General features: G+C 49.5%; 2 protein-coding genes across 3 annotated transcripts in view; both read left to right on the top strand.

Annotated features, from left to right (window-relative positions):
• Positions 1–1,334: 1,334 nt before the first annotated feature.
• Positions 1,335–3,344, top strand: TNNI2 (troponin I2, fast skeletal type). Its single transcript, XM_052695777.1, has 5 exons — positions 1,335–1,473; positions 1,786–1,914; positions 2,319–2,408; positions 2,530–2,706; positions 3,039–3,344. The coding sequence occupies exons 1-5, from the start codon at positions 1,390–1,392 to the stop codon at positions 3,135–3,137; spliced, it is 579 nt and encodes a 192-aa protein (XP_052551737.1). The 5' UTR covers positions 1,335–1,389; the 3' UTR covers positions 3,138–3,344.
• A 1,522-nt stretch (positions 3,345–4,866) lies between these two features.
• The window catches only part of LSP1 (lymphocyte specific protein 1), a 39,115-nt gene continuing 21,355 nt past the window's right edge, over positions 4,867–22,626 (top strand). The window contains exon 1 of one of the 2 annotated variants that reach the window (XM_052695774.1): positions 4,867–5,033. In XM_052695774.1, the coding sequence (XP_052551734.1) occupies positions 4,954–5,033 (80 nt within the window). In that variant the 5' untranslated portion in view covers positions 4,867–4,953. Of the gene's footprint in view, positions 5,034–14,428; positions 14,623–22,626 lie in introns of those variants that run through there. The other variant, XM_052695775.1, reaches the window with a different exon arrangement.

The raw sequence follows: 22,626 nt of genomic DNA, 5'->3' as shown, positions 1-22,626 counted from the left end.
TAGCTTTCAGCACCGTGCTTCGTTATCTGTGCTGACCTTTCTCCCCTGCCCCATGCAATGCACACACGTGCTGGCAATCCTTGTCACCTATGGTCACTGCCTGGCTCTGTTCCCTATGCCAGAAGCCTCCCCAGTCTTTGGGATGATTCTTGTCCATGACGGTGTCAGTGCAGTTTTCCTTCTTTGGTAGACAACAAGATTGAAGCCTAAAATATTTGTGTTGATTTTTCTAAAGGCCTATACCATGAGGACCGTATGAAAGAACAACAGACGTATAATAGCTTTTTTCCTCCTTCTTACTTCATTGTGTAAAGTGGTATATTGTCAAGTCAAGTTAAAAACGAGCCTATAGGGAGCACTGGCACAATCTCTCTTTTTCCAGCCACGTGCACTTGTCCCAGTGCACGTCTGGCTGTGAGCTGGCACATGTTTACCTTTCATCCACTGACTGCAGCCCAGTTTCCTCTGTGATGGAAATTTGAAGAAGTTGGGAAATACAAGCAAAACTGTTGTTCCTCTTTTTGGTGTCTGGGGAAATCTTGCTTTGTTCCTAAACCCAAGAAAGCCAATGCTAGCACGAATAATTGTGAATTATTTTGGTTCCTGTTGCAGGTTCACAACCATCTAAAGCAAGATGTCTGAGTAAGTTCCCATTTTCTGTCTCCAGTATGTTGCTGATGTTCAAACTTGTTCAGCTGCCAACTTTTATGTACATACTCCTCTGCTTGTTTCCAATGAGGATGCTAACTGCCTTCTTCTCCCCTTTCTCTTCTTTCCTTTCCTCGCCCATCTGCTCTCCCTGCACAGTGACGAGGTAAGTGTGTCCCGATGGGCTTTTCCCTTTCACAGAGCTCATAGCATCGGTTCTCGCTTTGTAGTTCCTCTATAGCAAAAGCGGTTGTGGAGTGGTGGGAGGAAAGAATGTCCCATGACCTGGCTTTCCTGATGCATTCTGGAGAAGAAGGGAAGAACAAGCAAAATTCCCTTTTGAAGGGTCTTTGCTGGCACTTGAATGCTTTCCCTCTTTCCTGCTTCCCTAGCCGGCCACGAGATGGTGCTGGGAAGCGCTGCCCGAACAACTCCTGGGCCGCATCTCATTTGTCAGCAGCGGGGATGCAAAAAATCCCACCTATGGTGCTGATATACAATGGGTGCATTGGATGCTCACTAGCGCACTGACCCAGGGACGGCTAGGAAAGCAATCTGAGATACGGTAGCACTTTTCAGAAGGAGAACAAGCCCTGGGCTTGGAGTCCTCGAGGAATCTGAGCAAGATTCCTCTGATTAATGGTGCATGATATCCCTAAGCTAGACAAAGATGAAGCTGGTTTGGGGACCAAATGTGTGATGAGCTGTGGGATTGTGTAGGCAAGAGGAAAAGATGAAGGAATGCATCATAACTTACCTTGTTGTCATTTTTCCCTGCTGCAGAAAAAGAGGAGGGCAGCCACTGCCCGGAGGCAGCACCTGAAGGTACGTGGCACTGCTGGGGCTGGGCAAGGTGTGTACCGACCCATCTCTCAACCAGCCATTGGCACTTTCCTGCCTGGGAAAGCCCATGATGCACAATATGGAGTTCCCCATACCCTTTTCTGCACCTTACCAGGTCACACAGCAAGACTCTGGAGTGGGGGGAGGCTGGGGTCAGCATCATCCTGAGTTTCCCAGAAGTCCCCATGAGTCCCCTTTGCTCAGAGATGCTGGTATTTTGGACATGGAGAGCTCCCGTCCTGTTCTTCTCCTTTGCCCAAAACCCATGTTGATCTCCCTCCTGCTGCTTTCCAGAGTGCTATGCTCCAGCTTGCTGTCACTGAAATAGAAAAGGAAGCAGCTGCTAAAGAAGTGGAAAAACAAAACTACCTGGCGGAGCATTGCCCTCCTCTGTCCCTCCCAGGATCCATGCAGGAACTTCAGGTAAAGACTCCTTTCTCCATTTCAGAAAGTATAGGGCTCCACCCCACAGACTGCTGCATTTAGATTGTCCTTCCCATCTTGACCGTTTCCCATCCCTGGGAGCCTCCCTTCACTGTGGAGTGACAGGGATTGGCATCTCTGGGATGTGTTGGGTGATGGATGCCAGTACAAGGACATGAGGGCAGCATTTGTGTGAAGGTGGTTGCTCAAAGACCAGAAGCTGGGTTGCAAAATACTTTTCATCATCTGGAATTGGTTGATATTGAGTGTGGTTTGCTCCTTTTTTAGTCTTTGGGAGACAGAGGTAGAGGAGTCTTTCAGAGACAGAGGAGAAGGAAGTGGTCAGGAGAGAGGAATTGCATGGCATGCTCTATTACTCAACATCTGTCTACTTTTCCTCCCAGGAACTATGCAAAAAGCTTCATGCCAAGATAGATTCAGTGGATGAGGAAAGGTATGATACAGAGGTGAGGCTACAGAAGACTAACAAGGAGGTGAGCATCCACTGGAGCATCCGGCTCATCCTTTATTCCTCTCCATGCTGCTCACTGGTGCATGGTCTGTCTCACAAAACTCATGCTCTGCTCTTTCTGCCCACTTCTCTCTTCCCCACAGCTGGAGGACCTGAACCAGAAGCTGTTTGACCTGAGGGGCAAGTTCAAGAGGCCACCCCTGCGCCGGGTGCGCATGTCTGCTGATGCCATGCTGCGTGCCCTGCTGGGATCCAAGCACAAGGTCAACATGGACCTCCGGGCCAACCTGAAGCAAGTCAAGAAGGAGGACACGGAGAAGGTACCATTCCACTCCCATTAAGGCATAAGCTCCCAACTTTTGGGGATGACATCTCTGCAGGATAGACTGGCAGAGCATGAGCTTATCTCAGTAATGTCCTTCCTGCTCCATGTTCCCTCCTCCAACTCCCATGTGGTTGTAAACACGGAGTCCAGCCTTGAAATACACACAGCAGGGGTGGAATTGGGAGTCTTTAGCTAAGTTTTCCAGGGGAGGTGAAATGTTGAGCACTTGTGGTGAGGTTCCTATGGGTGGATGGGTGAAAGGGCACTGTTTGGGTCAGTTGTTACGCCATGGGTCCACCTCTTCATGCACAATTCTCCCTTCTGCAGGAGAAGGACCTTCGTGATGTGGGTGACTGGAGGAAGAACATTGAGGAGAAATCCGGCATGGAGGGCAGGAAGAAGATGTTTGAGGCTGGCGAGTCCTAAGCACTGGTCTCTCCACTTTTGCCATTGCTACCCTCTTCCATCCCCTCCTGAGCATGGCCACAGCTGTGATCATGGCCACCTCCCTGCCCTGAACCTCAACATGTCCTCACCATGCATTGAACCCACTGACTGGGTGCTGTTTCTCTGATTTTGTGAAGAGCTGCATTCTGGAAGCAGCAGTGTAAATAAAGCTTTCATGGGAGAGGGCGATGTGGCCTGCCGTGGTGGGACTGAGGATGCTTATGGTTGTGGGAACACACTGAGGACACCTATCTTCATTGACAGGCTGCTTGACTTGATGGTCAGCAGCACAGGGGGTTCCCCCACCTCCCTCTCTCTTGGCCTCTATCTTGTCATAGGGTAGAAAGGCCTCTCTTCTAAGCTGGAGATCCATTCTCTAACTCATAGCCTGCCCTCATGTCTCCCATTTCAGGAGCTTCCCTTCAGAAGCTACCAGGGCAGACAGAAGGGAGGGATGGCGACTGGGGGGTGGTGAGGAACCATCTGCCAGAGGAAGGAAATGGGTGAGATCATGCCACAGTGCCACACCTCCTCCTGCTTCTGCTTCTTTTCTGAGGCGGAGTCTGTGGGTCAGGAGGTGGCTCCAATTTATCCTTGCATCAGACTTTGTGCACGTGATGCTGTGCTGTGTCTCCTCTACACGTCCTTCATCTGGCCCAGAGCAAGGAGCACCTTTCTTCCTTCTCTCTCTGGACTGAGACCTGCTGAAAGGTCACAGTCTGAGCAGTCTCCAGAAGCTGTCCCCATCCAAACCGCTTCCCTGGGCACCTTTCCTGGGCCAACAAGCTTTGCACCCTATCTTGAGGCACACAGCATCTCATGCAGCCCAGCTCCGGAGCTGGGGATAGACAGACTGCCTCTGCCAGGAGCTGAAGGGGTCTTACAGGGCTTTACTTCTTGTGTCTATGAATAGGGTGTTTGGGCTCTGCTTCCCTGTAGATAAAGGTGAGTTCAAGCCCTGGGAAATTCCACTGGTCCTCCACACTTGATGGCAATGGTAGCTGGCTCAAAGGGCAGAGGAAGATGAGGGGAAGGACTACTAAAATCATCTAGTCCAACCATCAACCCATCCCCACCATGCCCACTAAGCAACATCACTCAGAGTAGCACTTACCCTTTTCTTGAATATCTCCAGGGACAGTGACTCTACCACCTCCCTGGGCAGCCTGTTCCAATACCTGGAGCAGGGAAGGAATGTTCTAGAACATGATGTAAAGGGTGATAGCTGAAAGGTAGAAGCTTTCAGCCGGGGCACGGGGGGGGGGACACAGAGTATGCTGACAGTGCACAACAACTCTCTCCAGAGGTTGGGGATCTCCAGAGGCAGGGGCAGCATATGCTGAGTGCCCAAAGCAGAGTGGCTTGTTATTTTGAGACCAAGACTACTTTCGTGCCTGTGGTGATGGTGCCCAATTCACTGTAGGGTGCTGCAGTTTAAGGCTGCAGTATTACCCCAAATTGGCCATGCCTGAACCATGAGTGGCTCTGGAGAGTGATGGGCTGCCCTTCTTACTGCTGTGGGGAGTTGGGGGAGGATGACCATGCCCCCCGCTGTCCCTTCATCTTAGCTTAACACTTCCCACTTTCGAAGCTTCTGACAGGCAAAACCTTAAAGTAATCCAAACGGTTGTTAAAAAAAATAATAATTTGCATTCCCTCTGCTCCTCTCCCATCCCCCCTGAACCCTCAGCCCACAAAGTTTCCGGCACAGCTCACTTCTGCTGAGTGCAGGAAGAGCAAAGCAGCGGCGGCAGAACCCTCTTGCATCATCCCTTCGTGCCAGCCAGGAGGGGATATGTCGGACCCTGAGGAGTGCCAGGAGGGTGCAGGAGGCACAGATCAAGCAGGAGATGAATCCTTCCAGGAGAGCGAGAGGTGAAGCTGGGGAGCCCAACATCTGTGAATCTGGGAGGATGGGAGCTGGGTTTGTTGGTGGGGGAGGAAGTCTGTGGGGCTGAAATGAAGAGGATCCATGGGACATAAAGGTGGCCAGATGCTTTCAGAGAGGCCTTCCAGATAGGGCAAGATTTGGGCTTCTCCTAGGTCCTATCTCCATTGAACTTCAAGGCCAATGGGATGTTGATCCAATGGAAAACCTGGCCTCCACTACATGTAAGGTTAGTGAGGGGTCTGGCTATGAGACTCAGAGCTGCCTTAGTGCTTTGCTATTGAAACTTATCTTTAAGATGAGGTGGGGACAAACCCTGCCGCTCTCACTGTGTGCATGAGTGGAGTGCTTTTGCGGGAAGGAAATTGAAAGTGGGAAGCTGACCCAAGCCCCTCTTGTTTTTACCTGCTGTCTGCTACAGCTAGGCTGTCTTTGCTGGGCACGTCCTTGGAGACACTCAAGGTCAGGCTGAACATGGTTCTGAGCAACCTGATGTAGCTGTAGGCATCCCTGTTCATTGTAGGGGAGTTGAACCAAATGACCTTCAAGGGTCCCTTCCAACTCAAATGTTTCTATGACTTGTGACACTGGATGCAGCTATGGGATGGGGTTGAGAGATGATGCTTCTCTGAGGGTCTGATTTCCTTTTGTGTTGACTATTCCTATAAGCTGCATTAACTAGGACATTTTTCAGTCTGCTGTCTTTTGTCAGTTTACACCTCTCTCTCTTCCCCTGATCTGCTTTGTTGCTTTATCAATTTGCTCTACAATGGACAGCTTTTCATGGAGGTTAAAAGGGAAAAGGGTAGCAGCAGAGACCAAATTACAGCTGCCCCTAATAAAGGAGGCAGAGATAAGATGGGCTGAAAATCATACAAAAGAATTCAGACTGGGACTCGCTGGGTTTAGTCTGAGCATCCATGGAGCTTGGGGGGTTGCCTGGTTTTCTCCTCCAGCTTCAAAGCTCATATTAACATTTCTCCCAAAGGCAGCACACTTCACGTTGACAGAAAAACACCCTCTGAGTGACAATAAGAGGAGAAAGGTGTGTCATCTCCCATCACTAATGATTGCAGTGTTTTGGCTGACACTTGACAGCAATTGGGCTTGGCTGAAGCCTTAACTGGAAGCATCAAAAGGTGCAAAGCCTCAGCACGCTCAGCTGCCTGCAGAAATAAAAAGGGTTTGCTGCTGGGGGAGTGGGGTGATGGTTCAGCATGGCATATGCAATCCCAGGCAGTGCTCTGTACACCCAGCAGGAAGATGGAGCAGTTGTTGGGGTATCTGGGACAGCCAAGCCTTCATTTTTGTTGTGTTGGCTCAGGTGGGGCCATGCAGCAGCATCAGTTGCTAAGGTAAGATCATCTTTGTCCTTTCTCTGTTTCCTGCTGGAGTTTCCCATAAGTAAGGTAGGAAGTTATCTGTTCTTTGAAAACAGTGAAATTTTGTTAAACTTGCTGCAAAGCTGTGTTTGTGAGTGTTGATCAAAGTGTGGTGCAGACCTTTCTTTTTCAGCTGAATTTAAATGAAAAAAAACTAAATATGATGGGGGAAAAAATAGAGAGCAAAGTAATGTTTGGTTTGGAAAACAGAGAATTGACATCCTTCCTGATTTGTGAAAAGGTTTCCTATGCAGATCTGAACTTCTCCTGCTTTTGATTGCAATTAAATGTTGCTAGGTTCTCATGATTTCCACTCACAAAATGAAGGGAGGAAGTGTTTGTGTGCTGCTTAGGGCTACCTTTTCTCACTCGAGGCTAGATCAGCTTCCTGATCTCTTCACTTTAGGCAAAAGCTCTTTGCAAACTAGGGTTATGCTCTTCCATGAGCTGCCATCTCTCTATGGGAAGACTGAACAGTGTGAACCTGATGCCTTGCAGGACATCCCACTGGAGCATGACTCACAAGCAGGCTTTGCTGTGGGGCTACAGGCTGTGAGATGAGAGATCACCTCCTAAATTCCCCTGTTTCCCTCTTGCTGGGGCTGCAGGAAGCCCTCAGCAGCCCATGTATGGTCAGCAGAAAGGAAAGGATGATGCTGTGCCAGCAGCCTCAGGCTTTTCCTTGCCCCAGCTGTCTCAAATTCTCTGGATCATAGGAGGAGCCTCAAGAGCCCTTGCTAAGATGACTCTTGTTGCTAAGTATACCCATAGCTGTAAGCAGGTTGGCCAGGAAAACTGATATGGGGAAAGTCCTCAGCACACTGGATTCCTTCGGGGAAGGATGGCCGATCCCTGCTTGGGAGTAACTGGCCCAAGTCTGACCCAGCTGGGTGCATTGGTGTGAAAAGGAGTAGAACAAACAAAGGAGGGCCAGCAGAGTTCAGCTGGAAAATTCCATGAAACTAGGCAATGCAGTTCAGCATTTCCACATTGGATATAGGTGCTCTGGCTGGGTTGTTAGGGATAAAGAGCTGCCTCTAATTATAGGGACATATCAGGTGCCTTTACTGCCCCTTTCTACTTTCAGGAAAGCTTGCCTCTGAGCCTGGATTGCCATGTAAAGCCGTAGGTTTGGTGTACTAGTTAAGTAGGTGATTGCCCTGGAGGTCTTATTTGAAATTTTTAATTGCACAAGACTGTGCTGGCTGGAAGGCTGTAGAAAAGGGGGGAAAAAAGTGGGAGTTTTTCCAGCAGGTTGTTTTAAAACGTTCTGAGTTGGAATCTGGCTCTGAAGCCTATGGGATTCCCTTCTCTGTGGATTATGGAGAGAGCTTATTGTGGAACTGAGTGTGAAGGCAAAGTGGGGGAAGGCTGGGTTGGGAGAGCTGGAGACTCAGAGAATGCCAGGAAGAGGCTTTGCCAAAACCCACTGTTGTGATGGGATGAGACTTCTGGTTGGTGGGACACCAAACCCCTCCAACATCCCAGCCTTGCACCCATCATCCCTATCACCTATCATCAGTTGGCAGTCTATACACATGGCACACAGTGCGAACAGGAAGGTTATCTTTACTGTAAGGTCAGGGAACCAAGGTTGACATCTTTATGAAGGGAAAGAAATAACTTAGCCATGGGATTTGTACTGTGCCAGTTAACAGGTATGGGTAATCCCTTACTGGGACACCTGACAGGGCTTGCATATCTCCAATGACACTTGACACCTATGTTTAGGCAACAGAATTGCTCTGAGCTCCCAAAACCACTGCTGAGATCTGAGTTGAGCTCTCCTGGTTACTAGCAGGTGTTTCTCAACTCCGGTGCTCTGTGGGTGCTCCATGGAGATGCAGTCACCAAAGGGTTAACCAGCCCTGCTTGGAGCCTGAGTGCATTTTCCCTGCCAGTGTATTCCTCCTAACGCGCACCAGATGTGTGAGGAAGCTGCTGAAGTGTCTTAATCCCAGGTTTCGGCGCTCAGAGTTGTCTTTTTCATGGGCAGGTCTGCAGAGGGATTCCTTGGGGCTTTGCAGGGCGGTGTGTGGGCAGGGCAGCTGGCAGCACCCAGGATTTTCCCTACTTCGAAGGAGCAGTGTGAGATGACTGTCCAGGGACTACATGGGCAAAGATGAAAAACAGATGGGCACACCCCACTGAATTTATTAATGGATGGAAATAGAGTCAGAGCTCTTCTATTATTGGTGTGATCGGTGACTCACTTGCACCAGGGGGCTGAAAGATTGGAGCCACATGGGAGCACCTGCTTTGAGATGTGCAGAGCTTGCTTCGTTTGGAGCTGAATTTATTCAGATTTCTTATCACATGGAAGTATAGGCCCAAATGTTTTTGTTAGTGCAAATCAGCGCCATCCCACTGTCTGCAATAAAGCTGTGCCAGTTTGCATCAGCTGGAGGTCTTTGGTTCTTTCCCTTACAAGCTCATTTTGCAAGCGGATCCTTTGTGAGGGATTTTTTCTGCATTAGCAAGCAGCCCCTCTCCTAGCTCTAGGTATCTGTTGCTTGCTTCTGCTAAATAGACAGTATGTGCAATTCGTTTTATCAAGTCCCTGCCAGATGGGATGGAAAATATGAACTCTTCCCCTGTGCATGCGCATGCATGTGCCTTTTCTGCTCCAAAAGCAGTTTCCTTTCCAGAGAAATGTTGCTCTAGAGCCATTAGCATTTAAAAAAAAAGCTGAACTATTGACCTATTCTAAGCAATCACACTACCATCCATTTGTGAAGCGCAAGTTCCTAATCCCTAATAAAATTTATAACATTAATTGCACCAATTATTGAAACACTCTCAAAATCAGTGCCTCTTTCAGTTGACACTCACCTCCACGTAACAGGAGCTGACAGCAGTATGCTCCAAGGAAAGACTGTTGGGATATTCAGTTTGTTCTCCCCTGCTCTGGTACTGCTTCAGGTTGTGCCAGGGGAAGTTCAGGTTGGATATTAGGAAAAAAATTTTCTCCAAAAGAGTGGTTAGGAACTGGAACAAGCTGCTCAGGGAAGTGGTTGAGTCACTGTCCCTGCATGTATTCAAGAAACACTTAGACGTTGTACTAAGGGACAGGAATTAGTGGGGAAATAGTGATGGTAGGTGGATGGTTGGACTGGATGATCTTAGATCTTGTCCAACCTGGGTGTTCCTATGATTTCTTGGGATGGTATTTGTCTCCCATTTCCTATTCCAGTTGACACGGTCCTTCATTCAGCTCCAGGTGCCCCATGCACCTACCTTGGTCCATGCCTCTTGATGCTAGACAGGAAGGCTTCTCTCAATTTGCTATGAGGGCTGACTTTGGGCAAGTAAAGACTATGGTCATCTTTGTGGAGTCAGATATTAGGCTTCAGGCTTTTTGGATACGCCACATCATGCCACTTTTCTCTATCACAGAATCACAGGATTGTAGCTCCCATCTTTTTGCCCAGTTCCAGTAAGGGAAGTATGGATGGATGCTGGCCATCTGAGGTTATATGTCTTCCCAATAGATGCGTCTTGGAAGTGGAGTTGGCAGGTGGTACCCAGGGATGTCTTCCTATATCTTAGCCTACCCTGACCCCCTCTGGAGTAATAGCCTGGCAGCACGAAGCAGGGATTAGGCAGGGATCACCTCTGTGATTGAAAGCTAGCAACAGGACAACGTGATCCTGTAAGAAGGCCTTTTATAGATATTTCCTAGTGTCCTCAGTGAGGGGATGATCTCGGCAGCAGCTGTCTATAGCATATTCATCCAGACTGGAACTTTGTCCTGCTGTGTGGCCCTGCAGGGGAGATGGATCCTGTAGTGGCGACGCTGGCTTCAAGGAGACTGAAAGTTCTTTTCTTGCCCTGTAATATCCAACCTGCAGGGGCCAGGAGTGCCTTATTTACACTATTGTTTTGTTTTCCCATCTCTTTCCCAATGGTTTTGTTTATTTAACATAGCATAAAGATATGGTGCATGCTGCAGGAGCTGTGCTGGCTCTACATGCTGAACTAGCTTGTCTGAGTCACTTGGCTGCCTCAGGTCTTAATGGTGCTGGGCTGCCCTAGTTTGTGCTCACACCCTTCTCTTTTGTTGGCCTCTTTCTCCCTGTTATTTTCCTTTGGCTTCCTTCTCCCTCAGCCCCCTCATCATTTTTTCTGATTTGTATCATCAATGCAGCAAAGCATCTTCTCTCTCCAGACTCATAGACTTGCATTTCCTCTCTCCCTATGGGATGAAGAGAACCCTTGGAATTTTAGTTTTAAGGTCTGCCCATGAAATGCTCCATGGGGACAGAACAGGGTGGGTCCTTCCTCCATCCTGCATGTGGATGAGAAGGCAGCCATGGGGTAAGGAGTGAGGGCTGCTCCTTCTCCTTCTGTCTCTTTGGATGTCATAGGAAGAAACTCACTGTTGTTCCTGAGCCAAGTGCTTCAGCCCAATGACATGGTATTTGTTGACTCTCTGGACTTGGCCCACAGTGCTACGAGCTCCTTCTTGCGAACCAATCCTCCTGCAGCCACTGACATCCCTTGCTTGCATGGGGCTGCCCTATGTGCTGCAGGGTGAGCCCAGTGCCATGCTTGTATCTCCAGAGCCTTTCCCTAGCACTTTCTGGATCTTCAGAGCCTGTGGGCCAGGCTAATATCCTTGCTGGGACAGCTACCACCCACAGCATCCACTTCCTTCAACACCCATGGGGTCATGATTTGGCTTGGGAGTGTTCTTGCAAGTTCAGAACATCTACAGGAGCTGGTTGTTCTGCCTTCTGGTGGTCCCTTGAGTATAGCTGTACATCCCTCTGCTCCACTCCAGGCATTTGCTGATGCTCACCAGAGCTGCTGGGTTCTCTGTTTTCAGATCCTGCTCTTTCTTCCCCAGAAATCAAGCACCCCCACCTTAATCACACAGTTGAGATGTGGCTGTTCTTTTGACAACACACTTCTGAAGCTTGCAGGTAGCTGCTCATGCAAGAAAGGGACAACTTGCTTCTCTTGGCTGCTAGACGCTTCATTTCCTTGGGATTATCTCTGACTGTTTCGGCTTCTGAGTTTTGCTGCCTGAAAGTGAGTGTTGATGGAATGAGCTGGGCTGCACTAAGTGGAAGCCAGTGGTGAAAGTGTACATCTTGTGGAACCTACAGAACATTTGGGGAAAACTTGTTGGGATGTATTTCTCTGTTAGCAGTAAAGTCTTTTCTTCTAGTTTTTCTTTTCCGTTCCCTAGATCACGCGTTAGCCTCCAACTGATTTTGCAATCAGTCCTACATAGCAGACTGATTGTGTAATTAACGGGAACTGGTGCAGCCCTATCTCACTGGGACTCGCCTCCTCCTGCCACAACAGCCCAGCCCCACATGCTCCCTGCCGATCTCTCACCTTCTTCCTTTCCTCAGCTGCTGGTGAGATCTCAGGGAAGCTCTCTGGTAGCCTGCAGCGTGTTCCTGGGCGCTCTGGGCACCTCTGTTCCTGTATTGGGTGCAGTTCTGCTGCAGGATTTATGTCAGTTCTCCTAGCATGTACTGCACCAAAAGGAGGGGAAAAAAATGAGATGAATGAATTCTGTGTTACTGTACTTCATCCTGAACTCATCCATCTGAGTCTCCTTGCACTGCTCACTGAAAGCGTGCATCTTTAGTGTGGTCATGCTTCCACCTTGCCTTCTTGGCTGTCTCAGATCATAGGCAGGTTTGGGGGTGTTTTCTAGACAAGAAGTAATGTCTAAAGTTGCATCAGGTTGGATATTAGGGAACATTTCTTCTCAGAAAGAGTGATCAGACGCTGGCACAGGCTGCCCAGGGAGATGGTGGAGTCACTGTCCCTGGAGGTGTTCAAGAACTGTGGAGATGTGGCACTGAGGGACGTGGTCAGCAGGCATGGTGGGGTTGGACTGGATGATCTTAGTGGTCTTTTCCGTCCTTAATGATTCTATGATAAAGGAAGTCTGGCAGGTGTGTGTTTCATTTTCAATATGTGGTCAACTGTGATGATGTTAGAAGGAGTGTTCACTTGCCTAAGCCTAATTGCTCCTGTAAGTGCCTGTGGGGCTGGGACATGCTCTTTCTGAACATCAGAGGCCTTTTTTGGTAAATCCCTTTTGTCTTCTCACCAGCCCCAAATTTAGAAATAGAAAATACAGTGGGACAGCATCTGAAGAACCCACAGAGCTAGGCCAGAGTCAGACTGTGCTTTGAGGGTTCTGTTATGACCACGAAGGGGAAGTCTGGTAAATACCTGCAGAAAAAAAAAAAAACAAAAAACTGAATAGATTGTTTTGAAATGAAGCAGAGAAGGGGAGGTACATCTCTCTGATCCGGGCTTGATACACTTCCTTTTTATTGAGGTGTCTGGGTGTACTGCATGGGCAACTTCCCCATTTCAGGCAGCAAGAAGCAGCTCTGCAGAAGTGACTGGAAAGAAATGAGTAAATAAGGTAAGAAGGGCTGAAAGCAGGAAGAAGGTAAGGTTGAAAGCAGGGTGGCTTATCTCAGAGACAGATGAGTATTCCCACCTACCACAGGGGAAGGAAGGCGGGCTGTACTGTGAGTACGAGCTCTGTGCTGTGGCTCAGTGGGCATGGTGATGGGTTGGTGATTGGACTAGATGATCTTAGAGGTCTTTTCCAAGCCACGATTCTTATGTGTGGTTGTAAGGTAGGGCTGGAGTAACCTGTACAAGTCCAGGTACCTGTTAGCTTAGCGCAGTGCAGGGGATGGTCTTTCCCTGCAAAGTCAGAATAAGAGGAAAAGACTTGATTTTTATTTGCTGATCTGTTTTTCCAAACACTAATCCCATGATGATGCAGTGTGAAGGCAAGAGCAATCATCTGCATCTGGCAACACAGCAACACGAGTGGCAGTTTTGTTGGCTCCTCATCTATCACTCACATGATTCTTTATTCTGAAATATTAGGGTGTCCCAAAGACAAGCCAGACTTCTTACTCCCCCTCTGTTTGACAGCTGGGGAAACTGAGGCATGGGAAAGTCAGCCACTGGAGCAGGTGAGGGAGGCTATGGGGACAGGAGTGGGGTGCAGCTCATTGGCATGCTCCCAAGTCCAGATGTTGTCCTCATCTCACAAGAAGAGCTTTCCCTTAGTACAGAAGAGATGTGGATATGTTAGAGTGCATCCAGCGAAGGGACACAAAAATGATCTCCTACTAAGACAGGTTGAGAGAGCTGGGGCTATTCAGCCTGGACTACAGAAGGCTCCAGGGAGACCTAGTAGTGGCCTTTCATTATCTAAAGGTGGGAGTGCCGTAAGAAGGAAGGGGACAGACTCTTTAGCCAAGTCTGTTCTGACTGGACAAGGGGAAATGGTTTCAAATGAAGAGTAAAGATTTAGATCGGATGTAAGGAAGAAGTCAGAGCAGTGAAGCACTGGTACAGGCTGCCCAGAGAGGTGGTGGATGCCCCATCCATTGTAATGCCCCAAGGTCAGGCTGGACAGGGCTCTGAGCAGCTGATCTAGCATAAGTGTCCTGTTCATTGCAGGGGAGTTGGACCAGATGGCCTTTAATGGTCCCTTCCAGCTCAAATGATTCTAGGATACTAAAGCCCTCTCACATTAATTCAGCTCTTGGTTTGTCTCCGAGTACACAGGGAGTGCTGGGAGGCGAGGCTTCTCCTGATGTGAATGGACCAGCAGTGATTTACTGCTGGTTGCTTGAACGCAAGCAGCCAGCCCGGGTTGCAGCCCTCGGCTTGCTTTGTTCCTCATTTTTATCATAGAAAAAGCAGTGGTGGAGGGAGGGAAAAACGAAGGAGTAGAGGAAAAAAAAAAAAAAAAAAGAAGGGAGGGGAGGGGGGAAAAGATGAAGGAAAAAGGGGAAGCAGGGAGGGAGAAGAGATGGAGAAGATGAATGAGAGATGGGAGAGGAGCGTGTAGCAGCCCGAGGAAAGCTGGCTTTGTACTGTGCTCACAGGCAGCACCCAGCCTGCATCCAGCCCTGCTCCCGGAGCTCTCCCTGACGTTTGCAGCAGGCAGAGGAGGAGGAGGTGGAGGTTGAGGAGACACGAGGGGGGTGGAACAGGGGGGGCTCGCCGAAACAAAAGGAAACCAGCTGCAGAACTTCCTGAAGACGGGGCGGGGGGACGCGCGGCGCCGGGCGGCTGTGCGGGCAGGGAGCGGCTGCGGGAGCCGGCAGCCGGCCGCCGGGCTCGGCACCATGAGCAGCGCGGTGCTGAGACGGAACTCCAGCAAACAGGGCCTGCAGAACCTCATCAGGTGAGTGGCGAGGCACGGGAGCGTGGGGACACACGACCCTCTGCCTCTGTTTCCACCCCTCGTCCCCTGAAATCCGCCGGGTTTCTGCCCTACTCCGCTCCGCCGTGAATTGGGAGGAAGGAGAATAGATCCCCCACCTCCCGAACGATATGAGAAAAGCAGATCAGAACTTGCTGATGGCTTTTCCAGGAGAGCGCAACTGGAATAACTGAGCGCAACCGCGCCGTGACATTCACCTGAGACAGAGGGGCTTTTTCCCCCCTGAAATGTGTGCTGTGCTTGAGCTGATGTGCATTTGTAATTCTGTGAGCTGGTGGTGCTCGGCTGATGCAGTGCATCCCAGCAGCGCTCTGACCCTTCCTTTCCACCTACAATTGCCGGGGCGTGAGGCAGCGGTAAGCTGTGCGGTCTGTTCCCACCTACAGCCCAGGCTGAGCCCAGGAGGATGTGTGCTGGCACTGGGGTTCCATCTGTGCACTCACTGCTGTTTGACTGGAAATAATCCCAGGACGCTCCTCTAGCAGCTGGTGCTGGCAGGGTTTGTTCTTTTCTCTGTTCTCAGCTGGACTGCTCACCTCAGTGTGTTTAACTGAGCTCCTGAGACAGGGGAATGCAGAACAAGGAAGCGCAGGGTGAACATGGTGTGTTGGGCATCTCTGGGCTGCCCTGTGCTGCTGGGCTCCAGCAGGCAGAGGGAGATGCCAAGGTGGGGTTATTTGGACATGCTTCTCCCCCCAGCTAATAATGCAGGCTCTACACCTCGCCTCTCAAATGAACTTTGTGCTGTGAAAGGGACATGGGCTCCTACAGTCACATCATCTCTGCCCCCTGGCCATGGGGCAGTGGCATGGAAGCTCTATGAGGTGGGAAATGAGCGGGCTGAGGGGAAGCACACACACCTTGCGCACACAAAGGGAGTCCAGAATTGGCTCAGCCCGAGCCAGAGGTGTTTTCCTCTCTTGAACGGTGTCCCCAAGTTCCTCCTCCTTCAGCTTGGGACTTTTGGCATCCCATAAACTCACATTGGCTTCTACCAGGGGAACTTTGTGATGACTTTTGTCCTGATCAGGGCTTTTAGCTCTTCACTGGGCTGAGATCTGACATTGGTGCTGTGTTCTCCAGCTTCAATGCCTCCCTCCCTCTATGGAGGAAGGAGGGTGCGAAGATGTGCAAGGGATTTAATCCACTCTTTACATCCAAATAACCCCACTAATGCTCACAGGAATGAATAGGAGAGCAGGCAGTTTCCTTTCCAAGCACAGCCTCTTTTGCAGTTGTTTCCTCCTTCTTAAGCCTTGCAGCAAGGTGCAAGTTCCTTCAGTTTGTGAATGCCTCGAGGCTTCTGGCTTCAAGACACAGAGCTGTGAAGAGTGCTAAGCTTCCACTCTGCTTTCACCTATCCTAAGGTGACTGCAGGCAGAGCAGTTACACTGCACAGGTTTTAGGCTCTTCTGACTTGCAGGAGTACAGAGCTGACACAGAAACAAGAGCAAAGATGGCTGTTTGGAGCCACATCTGTAAAGCATCGGGGGTTCCAGCGTGATGCCAGACATACCCTCCTGCTCCTTGATGCAAAGTGTAGTGGTCCCTCTTGAGCCTGCTGTGATGCTCCATAGCATCCTTGGCAGAGTAACTTGTTGGCTTGAGCTTTGCTCAGGAAAAAGCAGAAAGATGTGCCCTCTGCATTGCTCCAAGGGAGCCACAGAGTCTGTCAGTGTTATCTGCCTCACTCGTTCTTCTCCCCCCACATCCCTCTGTGGGCACAATCTTCCTATCAGGATGTCCCTGGAGAAATATTTGTCTCTTTGTAGGAAGTAACAGCAGCAAACCCTCACAGTCCCCCAAGAGTTCGTGTTTTTGAAGTCCTCCCCAAACATGAGCCTCCCTATCTTGTTATCTCGGTCTGTTCTCCCCTTATCCTCCTAATGAATTCCTATAAATAAGATAGGGATCCAGCGCCTGCCATGTCGATTCATTCAGTTCATTATCAGCTCCTGCTGGAATTCTACTCTCCCTCTATTTATCCAGCCTTGAGTGTTTCACAAAAGAAGATGGCTGGTTAATTAACCCGCAAATCAGTCTCTTTGTAAATCCACAGCAGCGGCCGCTGTGCCACTCCCCGAAACTGGGTGATAGAGCCTGGATGCTGCTCCCTCCATGGGCTCCATCCCACTGCCACGTAGTTTATGGATGGATGTGTACTTAGTGTGATGTGGACCTGGGGTTTTGCCCACCTCTGTGTTCTGCTTCCCTCTCTGTTACTGTGTGACCTCTCCTAGAGCTAGCCAGGATATCCCTCAGCAAGGAAGATGCTGCTCTGTTATTTCCACTTGAGCTCTGGAGCAATGAGCTGGGAACAAGGAGCTTGGAGGGCTTGGGAAAAAATAAGGGGGATGGTGCTTTGGAGGGAAAGGAGATTGGGAGGAGAAGGGGGTGCTGATACCATGGTTTGTTGCATGAAAAGTGGTGGTTATCATGTGGGTTATTGCAGCTTCTCTTTGCTGATGTTCACCCCATTCCCTCGGTTGTCAGCTGATATGGAGAGCTGATTTTTTTCCTCTCTGCAGCAAGGGCTGAGCCATCTCTCTAGCTGTTACGTGGGTGCATTCCCAACTTCTTCTGGCCCTAGGACTTGTTTGGTTGGGAGCACCACACTTGCCACATGTTGTTTCTTTTCTGGAAGGAAAGTAGTGTCTGTTTTTAGCTGAATTGTGCCTCATTGTCTTGGGCTTCTACCTGCTCTGAAGCAAATGGATGTTTAGGGCTGATGGAAATTGTGGGAAGCTCTTCAAGGGTCAGGGTAAGCTGCACACTCTGCTAGGGTGAAGTACTGCCACATGTATCAGAATGGTTTGGGCAGCAAAGACAGCAGATAGGGTGCTGGGGATTGATGCTTTAGTGATAGGACAAGAGGGTAATGGCTTTAAGTTGTATGAAGGGAGGTTCAGATTGGGTATTAGGAAAAATCTCATCTCAGAGTGGTAATGCACTGCCAGGCTGCCCAGGAAGGTGGTGGACCCTGTCCATGGAGGTGTTCAGGACCATGGAAATGTGGCACTGGGGGGCATGATAGGGATGGGTTGGGGTTGGACCTGATGTTCTTAGTGGTTCTTCCTAATTTTGATGATTCGATGGTTCTATGATTTGCAGCTTGGCTGCTGTGTGACAACAAGTTTTCAGCTTCCCAAAATGTTTTTCCCCTTCTCTCTGTTTGTGTGACTTGACTCTTCCGATGGAGAAAGTGAGAGCAGATACCAGGCAAACCCAAGAGCTGCATCCCTTAGTTCTATAGGGAGACAAAGGACAGCCAGTGATGCGCAGTGCCTCTGTCCCCCTTGCCTACAAGGAGAGGCTGTGCTGACGTGCTTTAAGGATAACAGTTTCACTCAGTATTTTGGGGCCAAGCCTGCTTTCTCTCGAAGGCACAGCAGGGGTAGAGGGCTTGTTGCTGACCCTGGTTCCTGTTGCGGCTCCATGCCTTGATGAGGGCCATAAATGCAGAAAACCTCCTCTCTCCCAGACTCATTCCCACGGCCTCCTTGTTACCTCCTGTCCCTGCTGGGGCAGGGAGCTCCCTCCTGCTGCTCCAGGCAGCAGGGCCTGGGGGAAGAGCATCATGAAACAAGTGACTTATGACCAGTCCGGTGGGTCCCATAGGAAGCATCATACCTGGTGTGAAGCTGGCCTTTAATCCCAGCTTTGAGCAACAGCAAATTGTTGTTCTCCTCCATCTTTTACAGAACAACGTAGCAGAGGCTGAGGATGCTTTCCTATCCAACACAACAAAAAAAAAAATCAAGTAAGCCAAGCTGAACCTCTCTGACAAGTCTGCTTTATCCTCTGGCATGCCTCTCCCTTCCAAAAACAGAGCCCAGACTTCCTCCTCTCCAGGCAGACGCCAGTTTCTCGAACAGTGCAGCTGAGATGGAGGGAGCGTGAGAAAAGGCCATGTTTTGGGGTCTTACACGGCACCAATTTCTCACACCTACTGAAGGCTGCAGCCTGTGCAGGGTGCTGGGAGGGCTCCAGCTCCAGCCCTTTCTCTCCCCCGCTCTGCCTCCAAATTCCAGACCGGTGATGTTAATACATTACCGCACCAGCATATCTGTGTGCAAAGGACACACGATCCTGGGGGTGCAATTCATCATTTTGGAAGTGAGTTGGTGGGAGTCTGTCTGCCGTGATTAAAAGTAATTAAGAAATATATATAAAAATGGGTCATTAAGGATAGTGACCTCAGGATTGCTGCATGGATTGGCTGCTGGTAGGATGCTCTCACCAGGCAATGCGAAAACCCCTTTGCCTGGGTTTGTGCATCCAAGTTGAGAGAGGGCTGGTGATGGGATGGAATTTTATACTCTGCTGAAAAGTCTGATTGAGACCCCCTGAAAATCTGTTGATCTCACCCATGCCCAAGAAAAAGGTCATCCTGGCAGGCGCTCCTTGTCCATAAATATGTGATTGTAATGGAAACACCCTCCCTGATGCTCCTCCGTCCACCTGAAAGCATTCATTTCTGGTCCTATCTTCTGCCTGGGCTCTGATGTGTTTCTATCCTTCCTAGGGACCTTGCACAATGGTGTAGCCCACCTGCACCTTCTAGGTGGCACCAAGGTTACCTGGTGTGCGTGGCTGTGTATCTGCTTGTTTCGCCCTGAGCAGAAATGGGATACGCTGTTGCGAAGATAAATCCAGATTCTCTTTAAAAAAAGAAAAAAGGAAGACAAGTTGCTTTTGTTTTTAAGGAGAGGCTATGTCCCTGCCATGCTGCCTGTGGTATTCTTCCTTTTCTGCTTGATGAAAGTGCAGGCTGTATCTTATTCAGCTCAATTGCCTTGGCATGTCCTTATCAGTTCCCTCGTGACACCTTTCCACACCCCAGCTCGAGCTGATCAGTAGGGATGGGAGACAGAGCTGCTTCCCTGTAGAACGAAGTGAAGAAGTGGCTGAGGCTGTGGAGCTATGGTTGGGTGGGTAGGTTTGGTATGAGAAATAGGCTTAGAGTGAAGCATCTATGCATTTTTCTGTCTCTTTTCCCCCCCCTTGCTGTACCCCCTCCTTGTTCAAACTCTGTAGCCTGGGCTGTGAATGGAGCAATGCAGCCAAGGAATTACATGAATGTATGGGAGGGAGAGGCTCGTGCAGCATTGCTGTCTGCCTTCAAATGACAAGGCAATCTCTCAGAGCTGGAATCACCATATCCCCTGAGATGACACTGAAATAAGCTCTAGGCTGTGACATCACCATTTCTGGTTTTATTTCTTTCCCATCGCCTTATATTGTACTGATATCCATGACCCCATCCTTATCCAGGCAGATTATTGCCCTTCTGCAATCTTTGCTATCGAGCCATGTTACATCTTAGCCCCAGAAACATGTCCATCAAGAATCCTAACTGCTGTTTGCCATCTGCCTTGGTTATTTCTGTATCGGATATGTTTTGCCTAGTGTCATAGAGGTTACCCATGCTTGCTGCTGTTCAGCAGCGATCCCTTGGCAGTGCAGTAACGGACCTCTGCTCAGTTCCCAACACCTTCACAGTGAGTCCTTGGGTATGGGGACAGATTTCTGAAGGCTTCCACATGGCGATAAACTGGGTCTTAGGTCTTTGAGAAGGGCTGAGATGCTGAATGGTGGGACATTACTTTTAGCTAGTGGGTTGCAGCAATTGAAAGAACCTGAGCACACAGCATCATGGCTGTGCATTGAGGACGTCCTTTTCCATTCCATGTGGCAAGAGTGAGCAGTACACTTTGATCCCCTTGCAGTCACACCTGGCTCTTCATAAGCTGATGATAAATGTATATGAAATAAAGCAGCTCTGATGTCAGCAGGATGAACTTGATGACAGTCCTATGCCATGTTCTGTTTCATGTTGGGTAAGCTACTTTTGTTGCTTGTTGCTGGGTGGCAACGGAAGAGTTTTACTTGGAGTCTACTGTTCTCTCTCCACGATGGGCAGTAGGGCACTGAGGTCATAGCTGGCACCGTGGCAAGGCAAAAGAGGCTGAAAAGAGTGATGGACTGAGTTGGACCAGACTTGGACCAGGCTCTTTACAACATGATATAGCTGTAGACCTCCCTGTTCACCTCACAGGGGTTGGACTAGATGGCCTTTGAAGGTTCCTTCTGACTCAAACAATCCTCTTTAGGAAGGGGAAGAGGTCTTGCATAGGTGGCCTCTTCCTCTCCCTTTCCCTAGAATTCAACAAAGAGTACAACGGATTGACTGCTGGGGATGCAGCCCTGTTTCTTGTGGGGGATTTTGTCAGAGGTGGTGTGATCCTAGCCCTGTCACTTTTACAGGTGATGGGAGTTTTACCCTTGATGGCAGTAAGGTTTGCACTGGGTTGCCCTTTGAGAAATACCAACTACTGTGCCAGGATTGTCTATGACTCCTCTTAAATCTCTCCCCATGACCCCTGAGAATGCAGGGCAGCCTACGTGACAGAGTCCCGGACCAAAGTCAACAGCGTCCTGGCCCAGCACCCAGCAAGCTCAGGAGACAGGAATGTCGAGTTTGCTGGTAGAGGGTTGCTGCGTTCTGGCACAGGTCTGCAGTGCCTAAAGCCTCTGGGAGGCATTTTATTTTCCTTTCTGGAATTAGCTTTAGTGCTGAAGGTTGGTTTAGGGCCAGCAAAACTTCCTCTGTGCTATGAGCCATGCAGAAGCCTCCTCAAGTCTGCACTGTTTCCCTTAAATACAGCTCGGTGCCAGAAGTTTCTCTCACATGAATGCTATAAGCTCCTCAAGCGCAGATGAGGAATAGCCTAAAGGAAATGTGACCTTTCTAGAAATGCTGGCTTGTCTGGAGCGGGTGTTGGTGGCCATGAGGAGTGTGGCTGCCTATATCTGTTCTGCTTGTATTCAAGAGGATGAGTGGAAATAAAACGACTCCCTCGGCTGGGGTCTGACTGGAGGTGAAGTCAAGAGCTGGCTGTGAAGCAGGCAGCCAGCCCCAGAGCAGTTCAGTCAGCTGTGGCCATGTGACCAAACCCAGAACTGGGTTCTTCAGCCCTTCCTTAGAGCTGCAGGATGTCCTCACCTCCCTGGTGAGAGATAATCCCTTCCACAAAGAGTGTTTCAAATATGATGTAGGGTCAATGGGAGGAAGGAGGCTTTTGATCGTGACAAAACTTTGGTAGGAGCTTGTGCTCTTGCCTTGCCCTGGGGAGAAGGGCTGATGATACCCCTCTATATGGGCAGGAGGCTCAAGGCAGGAGTGCAGCACACCATGCATTCATTTTGCAAGCCTGAAGCTTTCCATTTCCTTGTTCTGGGCCAGGTGAAATGGTTACAGCATTGGTACAGGATGCCCAGGAAGGTGGCAGAGTCACCTTTCCTGGATGTGTTCAAGAACCATGGAGATGAGGCACTGAGGGGCACAGTTAATGGGTATGGTGAGGATGGGCTGTGGGATGGACTAGATGATCTTAGTGGTCTTTCCAACCTTAACGATTCTATGAATTTTAATTGTAATTTCTCTATTTCCTTTCTTTGAAAGAAAATTTAACAGCTGACCCTCTCCACACTTCAGAGTGGGCTGATGAAGGTTTGGACTGCTCTAAACCAAAAGGGTGCAGTCAATTTGCAGTTCAACAAATTGCTGTAGCTGACCCATACTTGATTACTTTGCCAAGGTTTTGTTTTCCTTTTGTTTGTTTGTTTTTTACTGGAAACAAATATTTGTGCTACTAGATCAGTTGAACAGGAATAATCATTTTCCCTCTGCTTGCTGTCTGGATCACTGAGCCCCTAAGCATCACTTATTAAACATCACTCTGCTGCCAGCCTGTCTGAGCATGAAAAAGGGTTCTGATTCTGTCAGTAAAGTGAGTTTGGGTGTTCAGTGGCGTTTCAGAGCCTAGGGCAAACAGGGGCTCAGTGGGGACCTGTTCTCTGCCTGCTGCACATGAGCAGTACCCAGCATTGCAGCATCACTCGGGCTGCGGGCAGCTCACGTCAGCTTGCCCTCTGGCAGCAGGAATGGGGGTGATATTCCCC

Source organism: Tympanuchus pallidicinctus, unplaced genomic scaffold (genome assembly GCF_026119805.1).
Source record: "Tympanuchus pallidicinctus isolate F22 unplaced genomic scaffold, pur_lepc_1.0 scaffold3, whole genome shotgun sequence".
Taxonomy (NCBI): Eukaryota; Metazoa; Chordata; class Aves; order Galliformes; family Phasianidae; genus Tympanuchus; species Tympanuchus pallidicinctus.
The sequence above is the reverse complement of the archived record's forward strand: the minus strand, read 5'-3'. Positions and strand labels throughout refer to the sequence as shown.

Coding starts and splice junctions, on each gene's coding strand:
- TNNI2 (XM_052695777.1), top strand. CDS start 1,390: ATGCATCATAACTTACCTTGTTGTCATTTTTCCCTGCTGCAGAAAAAG. Junction 1,474..1,785: donor CCCGGAGGCAGCACCTGAAG/GTACGTGGCACT, acceptor GCTGCTTTCCAG/AGTGCTATGCTCCAGCTTGC. Junction 1,915..2,318: donor GATCCATGCAGGAACTTCAG/GTAAAGACTCCT, acceptor TTTTCCTCCCAG/GAACTATGCAAAAAGCTTCA.